At 44.6% G+C, this 19,553-nt stretch overlaps 1 protein-coding gene across 2 annotated transcripts in view; it reads right to left on the reverse strand.

Moving 5' to 3' along the window:
• Window positions 1–307: 307 nt before the first annotated feature.
• Window positions 308–19,553, reverse strand: part of rhbdl3 (rhomboid, veinlet-like 3 (Drosophila)) — a 49,574-nt gene continuing 30,328 nt past the window's right edge. For both annotated transcript variants that reach the window (XM_071912923.2, XM_071912922.2), the window contains exons 4-9: window positions 15,601–15,825; window positions 14,898–15,046; window positions 8,514–8,626; window positions 2,563–2,663; window positions 1,665–1,725; window positions 308–579 (exon numbers count right to left, since the gene is read on the reverse strand). In XM_071912923.2, coding sequence (XP_071769024.1) covers window positions 308–579; window positions 1,665–1,725; window positions 2,563–2,663; window positions 8,514–8,626; window positions 14,898–15,046; window positions 15,601–15,825 — 921 coding nt within the window. The remainder of the gene's footprint in view (window positions 580–1,664; window positions 1,726–2,562; window positions 2,664–8,513; window positions 8,627–14,897; window positions 15,047–15,600; window positions 15,826–19,553) is intronic.

A 19,553-nucleotide genomic window follows, 5' to 3' on the forward strand; every position in this document is an offset into this window, starting at 1 on the left:
CTTCCTGTTCTGTTAGATCCGAGGCTTCTCGTTTGCCGACACACACCAGAGACGGAGAGCAGGTGGGGTTAGTTTGTGTGGGATGGGGGAAGGATGGTAAGGCTTAAGGTTTACCCCAAAGAGAAGCTCAGGCGGCGGGTGGAAGCCGGTATCCAGAGGTGGATAGAAAGGGCTTCCGCGTGTCAGGCGCCGCCGCTTCAGAGCTCCGGGCCTAGCTGTGAGACGACGATGACCGATGTCAGACATTTACTGATGGAGTAAAAAAAAAGCGGGATGCAGCGTCTCGTCCGCCTCCGGGCGAGGAGGCTCACGGCGGCGGGGGCAGCCGCACGTCCAGCAGGCCGTAGGCGAAGACGTTCCAGAAGACGGCGCAGAGCACGAACAGCGTGTAGACGCAGAAGAAGATCCAGAACAGGGACTGCTCCTGGAGCCGCTGCTCGTAGTTCTGCAGCACCACCACGCCCAGCGTCAGCCCCACCGCCACCCCGCCCAGGTGGGCCACGAAGCTGGGGTTGGGGCACGGCGGGAAGGCCGGAGGGTAGAACCGCAGCCACACCGCCCGGCCGAACTCGACACTCACTGTGAGCGGAGAGAGGGAGAGAGAGGCAGAGATGTTAGAACGTGGCTGCTGATCTGGTATCTTTTCATTAACATTGCCTTTTACCCCTCCCTTTTTCTTTAAATTCTTTATTCTTCTGTTTTATTGTTTGCTTGTCATTTTATGAGTTGATGATTTTAGGACTGCTGTTGTCATTGACATAGAGGTTCATTCCTATGCTGGACTATTTTTGATTTTGAAATTTGAATGTAATGTAAATGGTTTTAATCCATTCATTGTTGTAATCAATCTATTTTATGTTAAGCACTTTGGGTTGCATTCTGTGTATGAATGGTGCTATATAAATAAACTTATTATTATATTATTAACTTATTATCTATTGCAACTGTCAAAATGTAATGGAAAAAGTCAAGTCATTTCTAGATAGAGGGATTAAAGGTGCATGCATTTAGTTATCAAAAACTATATTGGGTCTATATTGGGTCATTTAACCCACAACAACACTAAGACATATTTAATCCAACTGTCACAAATGGCAATAGTTCAAGACAGTCTGAGCCACTTGCTGACCTGAATTAACTTTTAGCAGAAACTCCAACAATAATGCGTCTAATCAAGGCAAGGACAAGGAGGACGAGGTTTACTATAATTACCACTGGTGACAGTTTTGTGTTGAAGGCCCTGCTATTTCTATTCCTCAACCCTTATTCATAATAAGCTTCCAAATCCCTGGCTCACAGCCACACCTCCACGTGACAATATGGGTCAAGAGCAAACGTGTCTTCATTTGTGGGTGAGGTACACAAGACTGAGTCGGTGACCCACTGGCCACGTTTCCTTCTAAATGATCTAAATAAAGTGAAAAGTAGGGAGGTTCCCACCAGACGTTATGGCTCTGTTTTCACTGCCCCATTGTACCTGTTGTGAAACTGATTTTGAGGTTAAAAAAATACTATAAATGCTGAAGATACATTCCAAAGCTGTAAAGTGGCGTGAAAACAGGTTAAAAGTACAAACTGTTGTGGTGAAAAATCATTTTTAACCTGAAGTGAAACTAAGGGGAGTGGGGCCCCAGATATAAAGTACACTCTTTATTCAGACTTACTGCAAACCAGAGCCATGGCCATCCGGAATAACTTAAACTGACACTTCATTCCCGACCAGTTCTGAGGAGAGAAAGACAGAGAGAGAGAGAGATAGATAGATAGATAGATAGATAGATAGATAGATAGATAGATAGAGAAAGAGAGAGAAAGAAGAAAACGAAGAAGAAGAACAAGATGGAGGTCAAATTCTGAAGACAAAGAAAGTGTGCAAGAAGGTCAAGTCACACACACACACACACACACACACACTGACATAAGATAGCCAAAGCCCTCTATCTCAATTCACGTCAACTTTGAAAGCCCCAGAGACTCTCTGACCCCGACTCTGTTGTTGCTGAGCAGATAATCTGATCTCAGCTGAGAGGAGGAAGAGAAACTCCTCCGTCTTGACCCCAAGAATGTTGTGAGTACATATTTAATGAGGGAGACAACCACATTACAGAGACTAGAGGTCCACCTTGTGTGCCTGGTGCCAAATATGTGTGTGTGTGTGTGTGTGTGCGTGTATGTGTTGTGACCCTGGGAGGAAAGGGGAGAGGGAGGCTTGTGACATAAACCAGTCAGACCAGGGATAGATATCAAAGGGCAGAAGAAGAGAAAAGAGAGGAAAAGGAGAAAATGTGCTGTCACACACGCACGAACGTGCACACACACACACACACACACACACACACGTACACACCACACTTCTTCTATCTTTGGGAAATGGAAAAACTGATGGTGTGGAATGTATGGCATCTGTAGATAGAGCAGCACCTGCTGGGCCCCAAACAGGCTGCTTTGATGATATGGCCACGCTCTATCTGACAGGACAACTGAGTGATGTGATAATCATCTGCAGACACACACACACACACACACACACACACACACACACACACACACACGAAAACTTACCATTACAACGTTAGCCAGGTGTGCTGAGACCAGGGCGTACACCCCTCCGGACGACCCCACCACCGGAGCGGTCATATCGGTGACGGACACCGCCAGAGACCCTGTAGTCACCACAAGTCAAAGGTCAAAGGTCAGTGACCGTGCTCATGCTGCCAAGGTCAATAAATCAACGGGTTAGGACATTATCTTGCATTAGTAATACCCGAGGAAGGGTGTTGTCTTTCTCCCTTTAAGGATGGAACTGCCATTTTCTCCTTTGTGTTATTTTTTTTATTGCTTTTCAAGAGAGAAACAGCAAATTACAAACAAATTATTACTAGTAAAAACAGCCAGTGTATAGTCAGATATTACAATGTTGAGGATATCAGGTTATTGCATTAATTTCACCTTTTAGATACTCATAAAATCAGAAATATTAGATGACAGAGACATTCATGTTCCTAAATGGTTTGGCTTTGTTTAGCCTGGCAGTCTGAATGAAGACATTTTGTGTATATTTTTTGCAAAATACGATACGATATAATACTTTATTGTCTGATTTCTCTTGTCTTGTGTAGTAAACCAATTCTGAGCCTTCTCTTTTCAGGACGAAACTTGAATATTTTTCCCATAGAAGGTCACACTGGGAGTCAACTAATTCATTCTGTTTTTGTACTAGCCGTGACCGTTTGTGCAGTGAAAACATCTATTTTGCACGGCATAAAGACGTCTTTGCCACTAGCTCTTTAATGTGTTTGTATTATAGGGCTTTATGAATAGAGGCTTGCTCATATTGTACCAACACAGACTGTGATTTTATGTAAAACAAATGCATTCATAGAAATTACGCCGCCGCAAATGGGGAATTACTCTTTTCAGCACCTTGGTACCAATTCAGCGCGCGCACAAAAGATCCAATCAAGCATTGAAAAGAATGAATATGGCGACATTCAGAGACCGAAAGTCTCCAGCGAAAATTGGTTCGCACAGCGGTCTAGAGAGAGAAAGAAAAACATAAAGAGACAGAGAATTGCTTAGTTGGACTATTGAATTACCCAAACAGAAACTTACCAGTGCTCTCTTTCATTCTCTCTCTCTCTCTCTCTCTCTCTCTCTCTCTCTCCCTCTGTGTCTCTGTACTGTACACACACTCCACCCACTCTCCCAATCTCGGTGTATCCTCCCCTTCCCTTAGCTCCGTGGCACTGACCTGTGTAAATTATTGATGCTAAGTATGTGAGACACAGCTGCCTACGCTGCATAGGGGAACACATGGGGCTGTTGATGAATGGTCTTCTACTTTCCCACTTCACTCACCCACTCCCTCTCTCTCTCTCACACACACTCACACACACACACACACACACACACACACACACAGCAGAGACCATTCCACCATATAGATACTGTATAATTACTGCAGACAGAGGGAGGCCCTGGAGTTCATAGATATCAAATCACCATAAGGAGGGATGATTGGATAAGCCATGGCATCTCACTCACGGTGCTATTTATGGACCGGGCGCCGTATGAGGTGAAAGCAAACACACGCAAGCATGAGAAAACCCATTCGCGTACCCACACGTATAGATATACACCACCTAGACAAGCACACAGGAATACACACACACAAATACACACATATACCGCCCAGACAAAAACAACTTAAAACCCATTCCCTTGGTGCCCTCATCTTTACAGTGGCCTCGATCTGTCAGTAAGTTTAAGAAGTTTTCCTTTTTTTTTCTTCTTTTTTTCTACTGTGACATTGCTTCACAGTAAGGGAAGAAAGGGAAAGATGGGAACATAAAAGCAGATGAGGAGGTGAGGTGAAAAGAAGATGACAAAGGAGGGAATAAGGTGGGAGGATGAGAAATCGGAAAAAACACAAAACATGTAAAAATGAAATAACCGCGCACGCACAGAGAGACAACTTAATGAAAACAATATATGATGCAGGTAAATCAAGAGCGGCTACTCAACCCATACAACTTAGCGAGCGATCAAATGATCTGAGTAAATCAAGAGAGAGAATTAAATGTATTTGTCAAAGGACTGCAACGAACACAAGAACTATCACACACTGGAGCGACTGAGCAGTCGAATCATCAGAGAGCGAGAGATCAAATCAGAACAACTCCAGATGGAGAGAAAATATAGATCTATGAGCGAAAGCGGCGTACAATGTTTCCGGCGCAATCCGCCGCCTGAGGAAATGCCTCCAAAACGAATGGGATCTTACATGAGGTTTTGATTATCGGTGATTTATCCATATTTGCTAGATGGAAGGGGGGATTTCAAGCCAAAAGCCCACAACTAGCCCCAAATCATCTGAGTCTTTTGCGTATTACACAACTGGAAGTTATTCAAGGATAACCATGAGGGCGTTTCGCATCAGTACACGCACTTCCCGCCTTATATTTTTAAAGGAATATCTGATTGTGAGTGAAATGTGAAGGAGAGCTGACATTTAGCCCCAAATAGAAGTGTTTCTCTTCCTGATGTGTGGCTTTCTCAGGTGTCTGAGCCGTAACTAGATGAAAGCACAGTGAGTCGGTGTAATAACAGTGTCTGACTCACCAGGTCATTAATCACCGACTGTATAGCAATCTAAGCAGGTGATTACCTCGCTTCAGACACACACACACACACACATGCTCAGAGACACACATAGACACACACACTCTCTCTCCTGCCTCTAACTCTCTCTCTCTCTAACATACATATAGCTCACACCCTTTATAAAGCACTCTGATGGACTTCCTTCCTCTTAAAACACACAGACACACACTCACAGACACACACACACACACACACACACACACACACACACACACCCGGTTCAGGACACCTCCACCGCTGTAGTTCCTGTGTTCGGGGGGTGTGTCTAGGCGGGGTGACCTCTCTCCCTGTAATTAACGTGGTTTAATAATATTATTTTAGCACTGTGGGTGAGCGCGCACACAAACACAAACACACACTCACACAGACAAGGACAATGGTCTCACATCCAGACGCATACATGTACACACACACACACACACTTCACAATACACTGTGAAGGACTTCCATCCTTGTGCAGTGTCCCTCAGTCAGGCCCCAGGGGGTCAGTCGTTTTTAGGTTAGAAAGTGGCGTCTCATTTATCTTGGTTGTTCTTCTGAGCTGGAGAGAGAGAGGAGCAGGGACACCGGGGGGGGATGCTAATGCACGTCAGCGCTCATCATACGGTGAAAAAAATAATAAAAAAAATAAATCAACTGTTTTGGCTGAAAGTTAGGCTGAGTGAATCTACAAAGTCATCAAAGTAGCATTTTGATATGCGTGTTAAAAGAGAGTGTCCTCTGTGTGTGACCCTCTTACCCCCGTGCGTATATCGCTGGGGCTGTGTGACTTTGGAAGCGACTCTGTGTGTGTGTGTGTGTGTGTGTGTGTGTGTGTGTGTGTGTGTGTGTGTGTGTGTGTGTGTGAAACAGACAGAGAGAGAGAAAGAGAAAGCGAGAGGGAGAGAGTCTGTGTCCTTATCTGTATTGTCTGTGTTTGTGTATCTGTCTGGTTTTTTTTTTCTGTCTGACTCTCAGTATGTACTTGTGTCCTTGCCTGTTGCTGTACTTGTGTGTGTGTGTGTGTGTGAGTGTGTGTGGGGGCTTGTTTTGTGTCTTGTGTCTACGCACTTGTCTGCTGTCCCTGAGCGAGTGTGTGTGTGTGTTTCCATTCTGTTCATTAAAGTGTGTGATTGCGTGTTGGCTCTGAAGCCTCATCCACCTCTCTCCGAGTCAGCTGGGTCCTCACTTGACCTTTCAACTCTGCCCCGACCCCCGCATGTGCCAGCTGAGCCCCTCTCTGTTTACTATTGGTTTTTTGGGGGGGTTTTCTCATTTTCTCTAAAGCGCGTTGATGTTTTCATATTATTAGCACAATCTGGCAGAATCATTGTATCAGCAAATTTGCAGTGTTTTTCTGTGTTGTAACTGACAGCTCACATTGTCCGCCACTTGTAGAAAATGTTCCAAGACTCAAGGACTAAGGCAAACTGTTGAAAAGGCATTAAATCAAAATATTAAAGCCAAAAATGCATGGATCTCAATGGGGATATCAACTAGTTTTTCGCAATTCGTGACCCAAAGATGACTTTTTGGAGGTCTAAGATTTATCCATACACTGACGCAATTAAATGTCTCATATAAATTAAGAGAAGTTTTTAATTAACTACCTTAACCATTAATGTCACCCCCCTCAATCCACTGTAGGGATAAGCTTTAGACATAACCTGAACCTTAGAAATAAAGGAGAAAAAAAACTAATTACATCCACTTCATCCACTTTTTGCTCAGTGATGAATATTCGAAGAGTTTTGACTTTGTGGCTGGAGTCCTTCTGCCGCCGCCGTAAAAAAAAAAGCCCAGTCAGACAAAACAAACCCAAACATCACCAAAGCGCACCTCCTCCCTTCCGCTGCGGGTCGATATCTAATTAAAACAGCAGACTCGTGTGTGTGTGTGTGCCTGCGTGTGTAACTGTGCGTGATTTATAGCACGTTTCCCCCTCATTTCACTGTTGGGGTTAAAGCTACAGGCCACCGCAGCTGGGATCCCCAGGGTGATTGTCACTGACCCCTATGCACACACACACATGCACACACACACACACAGAGACAGAAAGAGAGAGGGAGGAGAGAGAGAGAACGAGAGATGGAGAAATCATTTTACATAAATATTAAAACGCGTATTAAAACACATGCGTATCGCACTGGCTCCCCTTCCTATCCCACCGTTCCCTCTGCCCTTTCCCTCTATCGGCGACACACACACCACACACACACTCGCCGCCACGAGGCATCATGTTCCCAACCCGGAATAATCGCCAACTCTCATCGCAAAAAGTAGCCCGATATTTCCACTCCAGTTATCTTCTAGCTGGCAGTGTCACCCATGGGCACCAAAAAAAAAAAAAAAAATCCTTAAATGTTTGTTTGGCTTGGGGAGGGAGACTGGGATTAGAGCTGGATGACTGATAGTGTGTACTGATAGAGTAAAGCAAAACGCAGCCCGTGGTCACACACACACACACACACATGAACACACGCATGCACGTACACACACACACACATATTTATCATTTGGAGCTGAGCTGGGCCAAACACTGAAATGGCATTAGTGGCTAATGTTGATAGGGAAGTAAGAGGGGAGTGGTGACATTTTGTTCAAAGCTCCTCGGCTGCTTCTCTCTCTCTCTCTCTGTCTCTCTCTCTGTCTCTCTCTCTCTCTCTCTCTCTCTCTCTCTCTCTCTCTCTCTCCAGGCACAGTCATTACATTTCCTTTCTCTCCATCCCAAACTGTCTTTCCCCCCCACATTTTCATTACTATTATTGTTATTGTGTGTGTGTGTTTGATTGAGCTCCATTTTTGATGATTCTAGTTTGCGCTGACCTATTATACATGACCGTTGGGGGTGGGGGGCACTCCACAATATCAGAATAGAACAGAGTCTTTGATGGGGCACCAACAGCCCCCTACGCCCCGCCACCCCTGGTATGAACACAGAAACACAAGGCCATCTGTCCCACACACACACACACACACACGCACGACACACACTCAATTTTCTCATTGACCGGTATCCGCCGACACACTGGCTGGAACCTGATAGGGCGTTGAATGCATAAAACAACACCCAACGCGCAGATGGAACGTCGGTGGACTTGAAAGCTTGTCCTGTAGCGTGTGTGTGTGTGTGTGTGTGTGTGTGTTTTGATGTGTATGCGTGTGTGTCTGGGAGGGAGCGAATGAGTGAGTGAGTGAAGTGTATAGATAAGCAGGAGGGAAATGTATGCAGGCGAGTGGAGAATCACTGTGAATATGTGTGTTTGTTTGGTTGGAATCCATGCCTGCTAATGTGTGTATGCGTGTGTGTGCGCGTGTGTGTGTGTGTGTGTGTGTGTGTGTGTGGGGTGTGTGTGCACGTAGACGCCCACCTGCCAGTACACCACACACGTAGACCAGTCCAATCCTCAGGGCTCCATGGACCATTTCTAGAGGAACTCCCACCAGCAGCTGCATGGCCATGTTCAGACTCAGGTGTTCAATCCTGTAACACACACACACACACACACACACACACACACACACACACACAGACACATACACACACAGACAAACACACAATAATTAGGCGTATTGTCAAAACTAAATCTACATTTAATCACTGGATTTAATCACTTGTCTCAAGATAATGAACCAGAATAATAAAATACAATAGAAGTGGCAATATAAAAGCTCAATATAGACAATGACCAAGTTATAGTTATAGTTATGGTAGTAAGAATAGTAATAAAGTAATAGTAGTAGTTGTAGTGAAGTAGAAGTTTAAGACACCACCACAAGGGACTAATAGACCAGCTATAGCAAAAATGAATAGGTGACAGTTTATTTGTATAGTCCAATGCTGATACTCAAGTTACTATCAAGTGACAAATCTACTGAGTTTCAGGTGAAACAGTAGTTGAAAGCAGTCTATAGATATTCAATGTCTGGGTTAGGGTTAATCTTAGGGTTAGGGTTAGAAATGGGATCTTAGAGTTACATAGTCTGTACCAGAGGTGGGGACTCGAGTCACATGACTTGGACTCAAGTCAGACTTGAGTCACAGTTTTAATTGCTTGAGACTTGACTTGATGCATGAAGAGAAGACTTGAGACTCGACTTGACTTGGGTTCTGCTGACTTGGGACTTGACTTGAATTCTGTTTTTTGAATTTGTATGGAATTAATGAATTTATTGAAGTTGAAACTGATTCTAGAAATCAAAGTCATGAAGCTCTTACCAAGTTTTTATCCTATTAAAACCATATTGCATTGAAAAGTCCTAGATATTTCGTTTTCTTTAAGATATTAAATTGATGCTGGACTCTTGATTTGTTCTGACTTGACTTGCTGTTCTACATTTCGACTTGAGACTTGACATTAATGACATGGACTTGACTTGGACTTGACTTGGACTTGACTTGGACTTGGTGTTCTACATTTCGACTTGAGACTTGACTTGAGACTTGTGCCTCAAGACTTGAGACTGACTTGGGACTCGAACAAAGTTGACTTGGTCACACCTCTGGTCTGTAGAGATGAAGCCAATAGGCATGAGACACTTTGTTGAACATCTACTTTTTGTCACCTGATAGCTGAGTATCAACATTGGACCATCCAAATATAATGTTACCTTTTTGGTTCTACTACACTGACTGTGTGCAGACACCAGCAGCAAGAATCCAAAGGGGCAACTGAGATGATTAGTACAAACTTGAAACACACGCCGGTATTATCCTTTAACAAATAAAGAAATCCATATTAGAGGAAACGTTTCACTGGTCTATACAGCAACCAAGACTCAGATCTGCCTTTGAGTCGCACCACAGCTCCCCCGAGACTGAGATAGCAGTGTGTGTTTAGTATTATCTCACATTATCACCTGTCTATTCCCTCCAAGTCTATGTCATTATGCTTGCTCACACACACACACACACACACACACACACACACACACACAGACACACGGAACATCTGCTCCATCGCCACATCACACAGTCGTGGCCATGAATAGATTATCACCAACACACACTAGTGCACTCACACATCACAGACGACCACAGACACGGGCGCATACGTATAGTACACACACAAAGCCATGCACACGGAGACGCACATGCACAAACACACACACGTGCACACACACACACACACAGCTCAATGGAGACAGGGAAGAGATGCGTGGCTGCTGCAAATTTACCCAAATCCCCTCACAGCTTGTGTTTCAGGGTGATGACAATAAGCAAGGGATAGGTCGCTCACAGTGGTGAAACACACACACACACACACCCACAAACACACACACACACACACACACAAACACACACTCCCTGTGCCCTTCATGGCTAGAAAGTCCTTCCAGCCAACACTCAGTCAGCAGCACTGACACATTCGGGTGCCACAGCAGAATCCAAAAGGACAGCAGTTAGCATAATCCGCTGCCTTGTCTGGCCTCTCAGCCTCTCCCTCAGTCTCTCTCTCCCTCAGTCTATCTCTCTCTCTCTCTCTCTCCCTCTCTCTCTTCAATCGCTTGCTCTTTCACTCTGTTTTCTGTCTCTGTCTGGCTGTCTGTCTCTGAATTACCCTGTCATCTCTCTTTCACGACTCACTGTGCCATCCTCTCTCTCTCTCTCTCTCTCTCTCTCTTTTCCTCCGGCCTTTTTCCCCATTCTGACAGTTTGACAGACTCAGCCAGTGAAAGCTACGCGTCCCGACTGTACATTTTGAACAAAACAACGTACAAAAAACCCCCCACAACTTCCGCAATCCTCGCGGACATGAAAGCAAACATCCCCCGAATCAAGCAGAATTCCCCTAATACGAGCAGGAATAAAGAGGTAAGGTATTTCTTTTAGTTGAAACAAACCAGCGGTCCCGACGACAACGCAGACACAAAGAATTTCTCTTGCGATCAAACAGACAATGGGAGGTATTGATTAGATGGGAGAAGCCTGTCCAAATACACAAGGACAACTCCACTCCAGATAACAGCGGCTATCTATTTCTATACGGCTAATGAGGCTGTGAGGGATGGGGCGCACTGTAAGGCAGATCAGTGGTTTCCCATGAGAGGTCCTGTTGTGTCCAGATGACCGTGGTCGTTAAGGACGCCCGACAGAAGCGCTGTTTAATTCTACTTCCTTTTTCCACTACCAAACTACAGTTGAATGTGACCATTTGTTCAGTTTACCGCGCAATTCAAGCACCACAGAAACTGAGAATAATATGTTTTCACTGTCTAGTCTCAAACAGAAGGAAGATACAAAGAATACGATGCGCTATTGACAAGAAAAGGGATGACACACAAATTGGATGATTTGTCTCACAGAAGCCATTATTGTAACCCATTGTAAATTACAATAAGCACTCAATGTGTCAACACTCAGCCAGTGCGGATTGTATTGCGACTGTCTCGCGCGTAACTGTGAGTCAAACCTGCTTTTATGATGATGGGAAGTGGACTACAGCAGCCCAAACGCTATTGAAAAGAAATCTTTTACTGCAAAATGTTTAGAGTCAGGATTTAATCTTGCAGGGGGCTAATCTTCCTTAGGTGTCATGGCTGCCGCAGACAGATAGTGTGTGTGTGTGTGTGTGTGTGTGTGTGTGTGTGTGTGTGACAGAGAGAGAGAGACAGAGAAAGAGAGAGCAGGAGAGTGGGCGAGTGTGCACAGTGCTCTACTGAGGTTTGTTTTTTGGGCCGATATTTACACTCTGTTTTTGTGTTGAGGATTGGGAAGGATCAGTGGTGCTGAGCTGTTGACGGGATTACATGGTGTGTGTGTGTGTGTGTGTGTGTGTGTGTAGGCAAATGTGTAATATGGAGACACATGAATCAGTCACGAAAAACTCTAAAAAAACAACAGTATCACTATAAATGATGAAGAGTACATGATTAGGAGGGTTATGTTTAAAATGTAATCTGCCGGGGCGTTGTGGTTTACTCCTGTCTTTGACCTTCGTTAAATCCCCCCCTCTCTCTCCCTGTCTCTTCTGTCACTCTTTATTGAATACTTGTTAATGAAGCAAAGAAATGGAAAAATAATCTTAAAATAACCTTGATGATCAATTGTGATCAGTAGCCTAACATTTAACCCCTGGATTAGTGAGTTCCTTAAACTGTGACATCATCTATCATAGCTATAATTATTGATTTCACTTTTGGGTTACTGTGCCTCCAAATCCATAGAATATGAAGTTAATTGGACAGTTTATGCAATGGATAATGTTCAGCGAGTCGGTCATTATTGCAAAATGGATACTTGCCAAAGATATTAATCATTTGACACAAAATATTGATAGAATGATTTTATTACAAGCTCAAGTAATTTACGTCATAATTTGTAGCAGAACTGTAACTTTAACATAAACGCAACGTAAACAAATTCGGTAAGATTGCAATTCAGCCTCTAACCAGCAATAAAAAAGTTTTGTGCTCTCCGAATAAATTAAAGTCACATTGGAAAAAACGTACATGTTTCTAACCAAGCTTAGCAGTTTGTCTGCAGTAACCAAGTAACATTTTTTTGGCACAAGGTGTCACGAGTCAATTTGAGTAGAAATCAACAAAATCTACCAGACTTCTTGGCAGTGGGAGTGATATGACTGGATGTGAAACAGCGGTCTACCTCAGAATGCCTTCATTTAGTATTCGACAAAGCCAAGCAATAACCAGTTTAGAGACTGTTTTCAATAGTGATGCATAAAAAGATGCTCAATATTCTCCCAGTCACAATGCCTGATTTTCCATAAAACATGATTCTGTTTGTTCAAAAAAGCCATCAAATATTTTTTAGTAAGTATCTATCGTCTTATCACTGTGACATTTTAAGGCTTTGACTTATTATTTACTGCGTCTCCACCATGGACTGGACAGATCCCAAACTCTTAGCGGTCGGCAGCCCACAGCAGCAGCACTGACAGCCAAACCACAGTGAATCAGCACTGAGATTTCATATTAGAGAGCGTGACTGAGCTTATTCTGTCCCGACAGCAACCAGCAGTCAGATTCAGAGCTGATGAGGCGTATTAAAACACACTGTAGAAGCATACCAGACCAACTAAGCATACAGAGCCATAATAAAATAACCCACTATGGTAATGTTTTTAGAATGCCGTTTTTAAGGTTTCCATGCCAGTAATTTTAAAGGTGCTGTGTGTAGCATTTTAACATTAATGCATCATTACCATAGTAATTGTGAGACATTTGTATAATTGCCATAAACAGAGACCATGGCCTGTAGCAGCCTCTAAACTGCCAAAACTACTAATTGTCCGACCATTTTCTAATTTTTCTAATTTTTATGCAAATTACACCGGGATATCACAATTAACTTGACAGTGATGTTAAAACATGCAACACTGTAACTGTAACACCTTTAAAGAGTGATAAAAGATGTGGTAGTAACATTATTTTCAGCAACATATTTGTGTGTGTGTGGGTGGGTGGGTGTGTTTGTGTGTGCCTGTGCAGGTATAGCCATGTGTGTATGTGTGTGTGTGTGTGTGTGTGTGTGTGTGTGTAGCACATACATGACAAATATCTCTGTGTGCTTGGATGTGTTCCCATAGCCATCCTTCTTTATTCCAACCACTTCCCCTGAGAAACTAAACCATTTCAGTATGTTCCCAAGAAATCAATGCATGTTAAACATCTCACCCCTCCCTCTATCCCTCCCTCCATCCTTCCATTAATCCCCCCCAGTTTTACCTTTCCACCACATCCTCGCTGCCATCTCTCCCCCAGCACCTCCACGTTCTCCTAATTAAATTACTATTTTATTAGTGCTCACCACTGCCCACTGCCTGGGCCTACATTTACCCAGTAGGGTAATTAAACCTGGGGAACCTGGCCTGGCCCCATAATAAAATAGTGTGTGGCGCTTGTGGAGGAGAGGAGAGGAGAGGAGAGGAGAGGAGAGGAGAGGAGAGGAGAGGAGAGGAGAGGAGAGGGCAAAAGGAGGGACGGATGGGGAAGAAAGGAGGGAGGTAGGAGGGAAAGAGGGTGGAGAGGGAGAGAGAGAGGAAGGAGGGAGGAGGTGTAGGCTGAGGTAGTATAATGTTGGGTTTAATTCAGTTATGTGTCTAGTTGATATCAGCGGATCCTCTTAGCGGGGGATAGGGCGAGAGTGATTATGAAGAGAAATGCTCTCCACGCTCGGATATGACAGCAGCATTGCAGGATACACACACTACACCAATAATCCAATAATAATCACTTGTATGATGATATATGATACTCTCAGCACCGCAGGAGATAGTTTATCAGTTGTTTATTTATTTCCTTTGTCACGCACTGGGGTTACTGAATCCTTACATATCCTGAGTTGCACCCGCTTTGCACAAAGCTTAAAAATCCTTCTTTTACCCATCTCCCCTCCTTTATCTACATTTCTCCTTCATGATTGAAGAGGATTTAATAGGTAACATCAGCAAACTCTCCATGCTTGCAGCTGGATTCATTTGCTCAGTCTATTAGATGGAAAATGCAGTGTGCAGTGGATGAAAGCAAAGACCCACAACTTCAAATGTTTCAAATGCCATAAAACCAAACCACATCCAATGGTGGCATCATAGATATACCTCTAGGTTGGTATTATCAGTATGTAATTTCCACCTAGGGGTGTGTGTGACACCCTCAAAAAACCCCTGACATGAGCTCATCCACATATATGAATAAACGTGTCACTGAAGCTTCCAAACACCCAACTGAGCCGCACAAACGCCTCCTACCCTAATACGTATAATTAGACATGTAATAGTGTGATGTGAGCTCACCCGGCGTGCATGAAGACGTAGCTCAGGTACCTCCAGGCCTGGGCCCGTAGCTGGGGGTGGTACGGCAGGGGGCCCTTCAGGAAGGAGGGGCTGGACACCTGGAGCACCCAGCGGTCCAGCTGGAGCCCGTAGTACATAAACACCGCTACCTGGGAGAGGACAGGGGGGTGAATACATAGCGGGTGATTTGAGGAGGAATTAAATTATTAAAGCGCCCGACCCACCCCTCCTTTGTTCAGCGGGGGGGAAATGTAAAACGAAATCAGTTATTTACCTGCTCAGCCTCATAAATCAAAACAAATTGTCACTGTGATTGGATGCACACTGAATGCAGTCTTTCGGCTTTACTGTTTTTGCTTATCTTCGAGAATTATTGGTCAAATTGCACTGGCTGGGGGAGGGAGGGGAGTTGAAGAAAAATCACTAGGATCAACAAGTCATCATCAAGAATTTTCCAGAAACAAGTGACATTATTTTGGTTCTGTTGGACTGATTTGTCTCATTTCAAAACAGGTTAAACTGTACTGAACCCAAGTGAAATGATCTCACTCCACTTCCACTCAATACATGCACATAATGACTTGTCAAGATGGGCATTTTCTCCTGTGTACTGAGGTGATTGTCAATATACGCAAGGCTTTTACATGTATTTATTTAGTAAGGGAGGGTAGAGCACATACTGATCCATCTCTCCCCGCTTTACCTCAGCGATGGTGATGGCCAAGATGAGCCAGGGCGGGGGACAGTAGGTGTAGCTGTCGAAGTACCACTTGCGGTCGACCTCGCGGGGCAGCGTCTCGTAGGCGACGTGGCGGACCAGCCGCTGGGACAGGCCCAAGCCCACCTCCTCCCTCAGGGCGCAGCCTTTTAGCTGCCGGCCCCCCTGCAAAATGGCCCTCCGGAAGCTGTTGGAGCGCTTGTTACTCATCTGGGGAGGGAGAGGGAGGGGTGGGGTTAGGAAAGGAAGGGGAAACGGAGGGAGAGCGGTAATGAAAGGGTAGGAGAGAGAGGGAGGGGTGAGAGAGGGGTGAGGGAGGGGTCAGAGAGAGAAAAAAGAAAGAGAATTTTTACTACTTTATTAGTACCAGTTCAGCAGGTTGTTAAATTAATGACAATCCAGTCTCTACCTGCACAGCATCAGCAGCATCAGCTGCTTTACTTAAAGTAATGATATCATCAGGAATGTTCTGGTTAAATTGAATACTTTATCCTGTAATTTTCAAGAACTCTGGGTACAGACCACACACACACACACACACACACACACACACACACACACACACACACACACACACACACCATTCCTCCTCGGTCAAACAGTGACAGCAACCACACTGCCAGACCCCTCCCACCTCGCCGTGGCAACAGAATGCTTCAAACATCACCTAGCAACCACCAAGCCCTTTTCTTCATCCCAAAGCACACACTGTTTTCCGTTTATATTTGAAGAGTTCATTTCCAAAACTCTGTATATCCATTTTGGGGGGGGGGGGAAACTCTCACCTGAAGTCCATCATTCAGTATCTTTCAGTTACAGAGGCTCCCGTCCGTCAAAGTGTGATCATTTTTTAAACTGAGGAATTAAGTGACCTGCTCTCCTTTCAAAAGCACTGTCATTTGTTTTGACTTTGTGCTATCAATCATGCTGCTAGTGTGGGTGTCACATTTTTCAAATGGTGGGCATCTCATTTTGAAACTCCCTAACACACACACATACAGTGGGCGTGAACATACAGACATTCCAAAACACACACATGCGAGCACACAGACACATGTATTTACACACGCACCCACACACACACACCCACACACACACACACACAGTGGGTGCGTCCCCCCGAGAGGATTTGAGGAATGTTTTTCCCTTGGTAAGCCTCATATTGAGAATATTCATGGGCCTCCCATAGACCACTGAATGAGGGCGGTCAGGACTCTGTCCAATGCAGATACGGAATCTATCAGTGAAGCTTTGAAGCCTGCCCTTGACTTTGAGATGCAGCAATAATGAAAGCACATGCATTTGAATTGTTTATTTCTTTCTCAAAAGCAAGTGAGTAATTACACCTCATCTGCTTAATTGGGATAACAAGCTTGAGATATCTTTACTACCATTTTTTAAACGACTTGGGGAGCGCACCAAGTGTTACCAATAACCGCATAATCAACCACCAAAGCTTCCATTATCCCCTATAATACTGACATTCAATCTCAACTCATCGGTGTTACTGGGATATTATCATGGGAACGAATAGGGTAAAAAGTCTCATTCTGTCATTGATCACATAGTGGGAGCCATTCATAGTCGTCCCTCCACCCTGCATATATCTTCATCCAAGCGATTCCTCTTAGGAATATAGCAAGAGTGCAACAAGCAGGTAAGAAGTGTGAAGTCTAAAATGTGGATGGAGGGCGCTTAAGCTCCCGGTGGGGAAGCAGATTCTGGTTTATCATGGCTGTAGCAGCCTCAGCTCGCTGCTGCTTCCAAGCCTTCCGCCTTTTATTACACTTTGCTGTGTGCTTTACAGGATTCTCCATGACGATGCAGTGACTCCTGTCCCAGTTCTCTCCCTCTCCCACACTCTCTCTCTCTCTCTCCCTCTCTCTCTCTTACTCCCTACTGTTCATGTCACACTCCATAACTCAACTCTACTTTTGTGTTTGTGGCTCTAGCGTTGTGGGAAACCCAAATGTGACAGCAAGTGGGTTTTATTTTCAGACAATAAAGATGAGTAATATTGTTTTCAGCAACGGCACGGTGGATATTAGCTCTAAAATTATAATGAATAAATGGTTGGATATAATTATGAGCAGAACTGCAATTTTGCATTGCCTTTCAAATGCTGCCCACGCATGTTGTGGCCGTAATGGATGTTTGTTCAAGTACAATCAACAGATTATCAGAGCAGTAAGGAACCCTCTGGTTTATAGATAATGGATATACTTTCAAAGTGTTATCCGTGAGCACCGCCACTTGCAAATAAAAAACAGTACATATCACTACTTTTAATTGGCTTCGATTTGATTGGGTTGGAGAGATATGTGCAAAGAAATAACACAAAAGAGGAAGTAATGATAAGAAGAAAGACGGAAAATCAAAATATCAATAAAAAGCGCCGTACGAACAGTTGGCTGATGTGTCTTCTGGCATTGTTTAATGAGACTTTTAGTGTCTCTGCAGGGATCACTGTTTGGAGATAAACTTCAGAAAAAGCCAATTATTTCAGCCTTGATGTCAGACACAGAGAACTGTGGGAAAATGATTATGGGTTACCATGGCCACTTCAAGACCGCACACCAGAGAGTGGAATCAAACCGCATGCACAAAGACACACACACACACACACACACACACACACACTCGCTATCCTCTCCAGACCTCCCCCAGGCAGTCATGCTCCATAAAGACAGTTGATTCTTCGAGCAAAGTGATTGCAATTCCTCTCCTCTTTTTTTCTCATAAAAGACATAAAAGAGAGAGTGACGTTGTCTCTATTCACCCACTGGCAAAGGGAGAGGGGAGAGGAGAGGTGAAGGGAACAGATTGGTGTTCAGCCAGCAAGAGACAAAGGGACAATTTCACCGTCTGATCCTTGGAAAACTCTATCAGAGAAGGGGGAGAGAGACAGAAGCTGAGAGAGAGAGAGAGAGAGAGAGAGAGATGGAAGAGAAGTAGAGGAAGGCGAAGAAAACTGTAAGCCTTATTCGACAGGCAGGAACACCTACATGACAGAGAGTGAAGAAGAGAGTGGGTAGAGTGAAAGCAGAGTAGTAGTAGTAGTAGTTTATTAAATGTCTTTATCACAGAACCGGGCAAACACAAACCAAAACAGCACCTGTATAAAAACAAATATTCCTGTCTGTACTATGCAGACGGGTCAGGCACAAATCCATTATGATCATCGCAGTGGGAACAAACGACCGGTTGAACCTGTCTGTAGACATTTTGGGAAGAATAAACCCATTACTGAAACGGCGTCTATGCTGCGAGGGCAGAGCCTCAGTGTGATGTATGAGAGAGACAGACAGAGAGAGACAGATGGACGGGGGAAAAAAAAAAAACGAGAGGGAAGAAGAAGTAGTGGGAAAAGGCTGCGAGTTTCCAAAGGCAGAGAGAAAGAGAGAGTAGGTAAAGAGCGAGGAGAGAGAGAGGGAGGGAGGGAGGAAAGAGGTAAAGAGAGGCGGAGTGAGTGAGCGGTGACTTGAACGCAGACTGCGAGGGAGCAGAGAGCAGGCAATTACTGACAATCACACTGACAGGCGGCGTTATGGAAGAGCTGCGCCGCAAAGGAAGGATGGCGCTGCAAATAAACCCCTCGCAGTCTGTGTCTCCGTCTCCTCCTCCTCCCCTTCTTATCTCCTCCCCTCCTTCCTTCCTTCCATCCTTCCTTCCTTTCCTCCCTTTTATTGCAGCCTGTGTTAAGCCTCTGTTGTGGCTGCCTCGGTGAATGTATGGACCATGGGGGGGCTGGAGGGACAATAGCGGCTCAGAAAACATGTGCATGTACACACACACACACACACACACATACACATACACACACCCCATTCCTCCCTGTCCCACTTCCACTGCCACACCCCGACCCACAACCTGTCACATGACACGGATGCCCCAATAGCAAAAAGCCCCTTGACATTTTTCCAAGCATCCCACAAGCC

The sequence above is a fragment of the Centroberyx gerrardi genome, chromosome 3 (genome assembly GCF_048128805.1).
Source record: "Centroberyx gerrardi isolate f3 chromosome 3, fCenGer3.hap1.cur.20231027, whole genome shotgun sequence".
Taxonomy (NCBI): Eukaryota; Metazoa; Chordata; class Actinopteri; order Beryciformes; family Berycidae; genus Centroberyx; species Centroberyx gerrardi.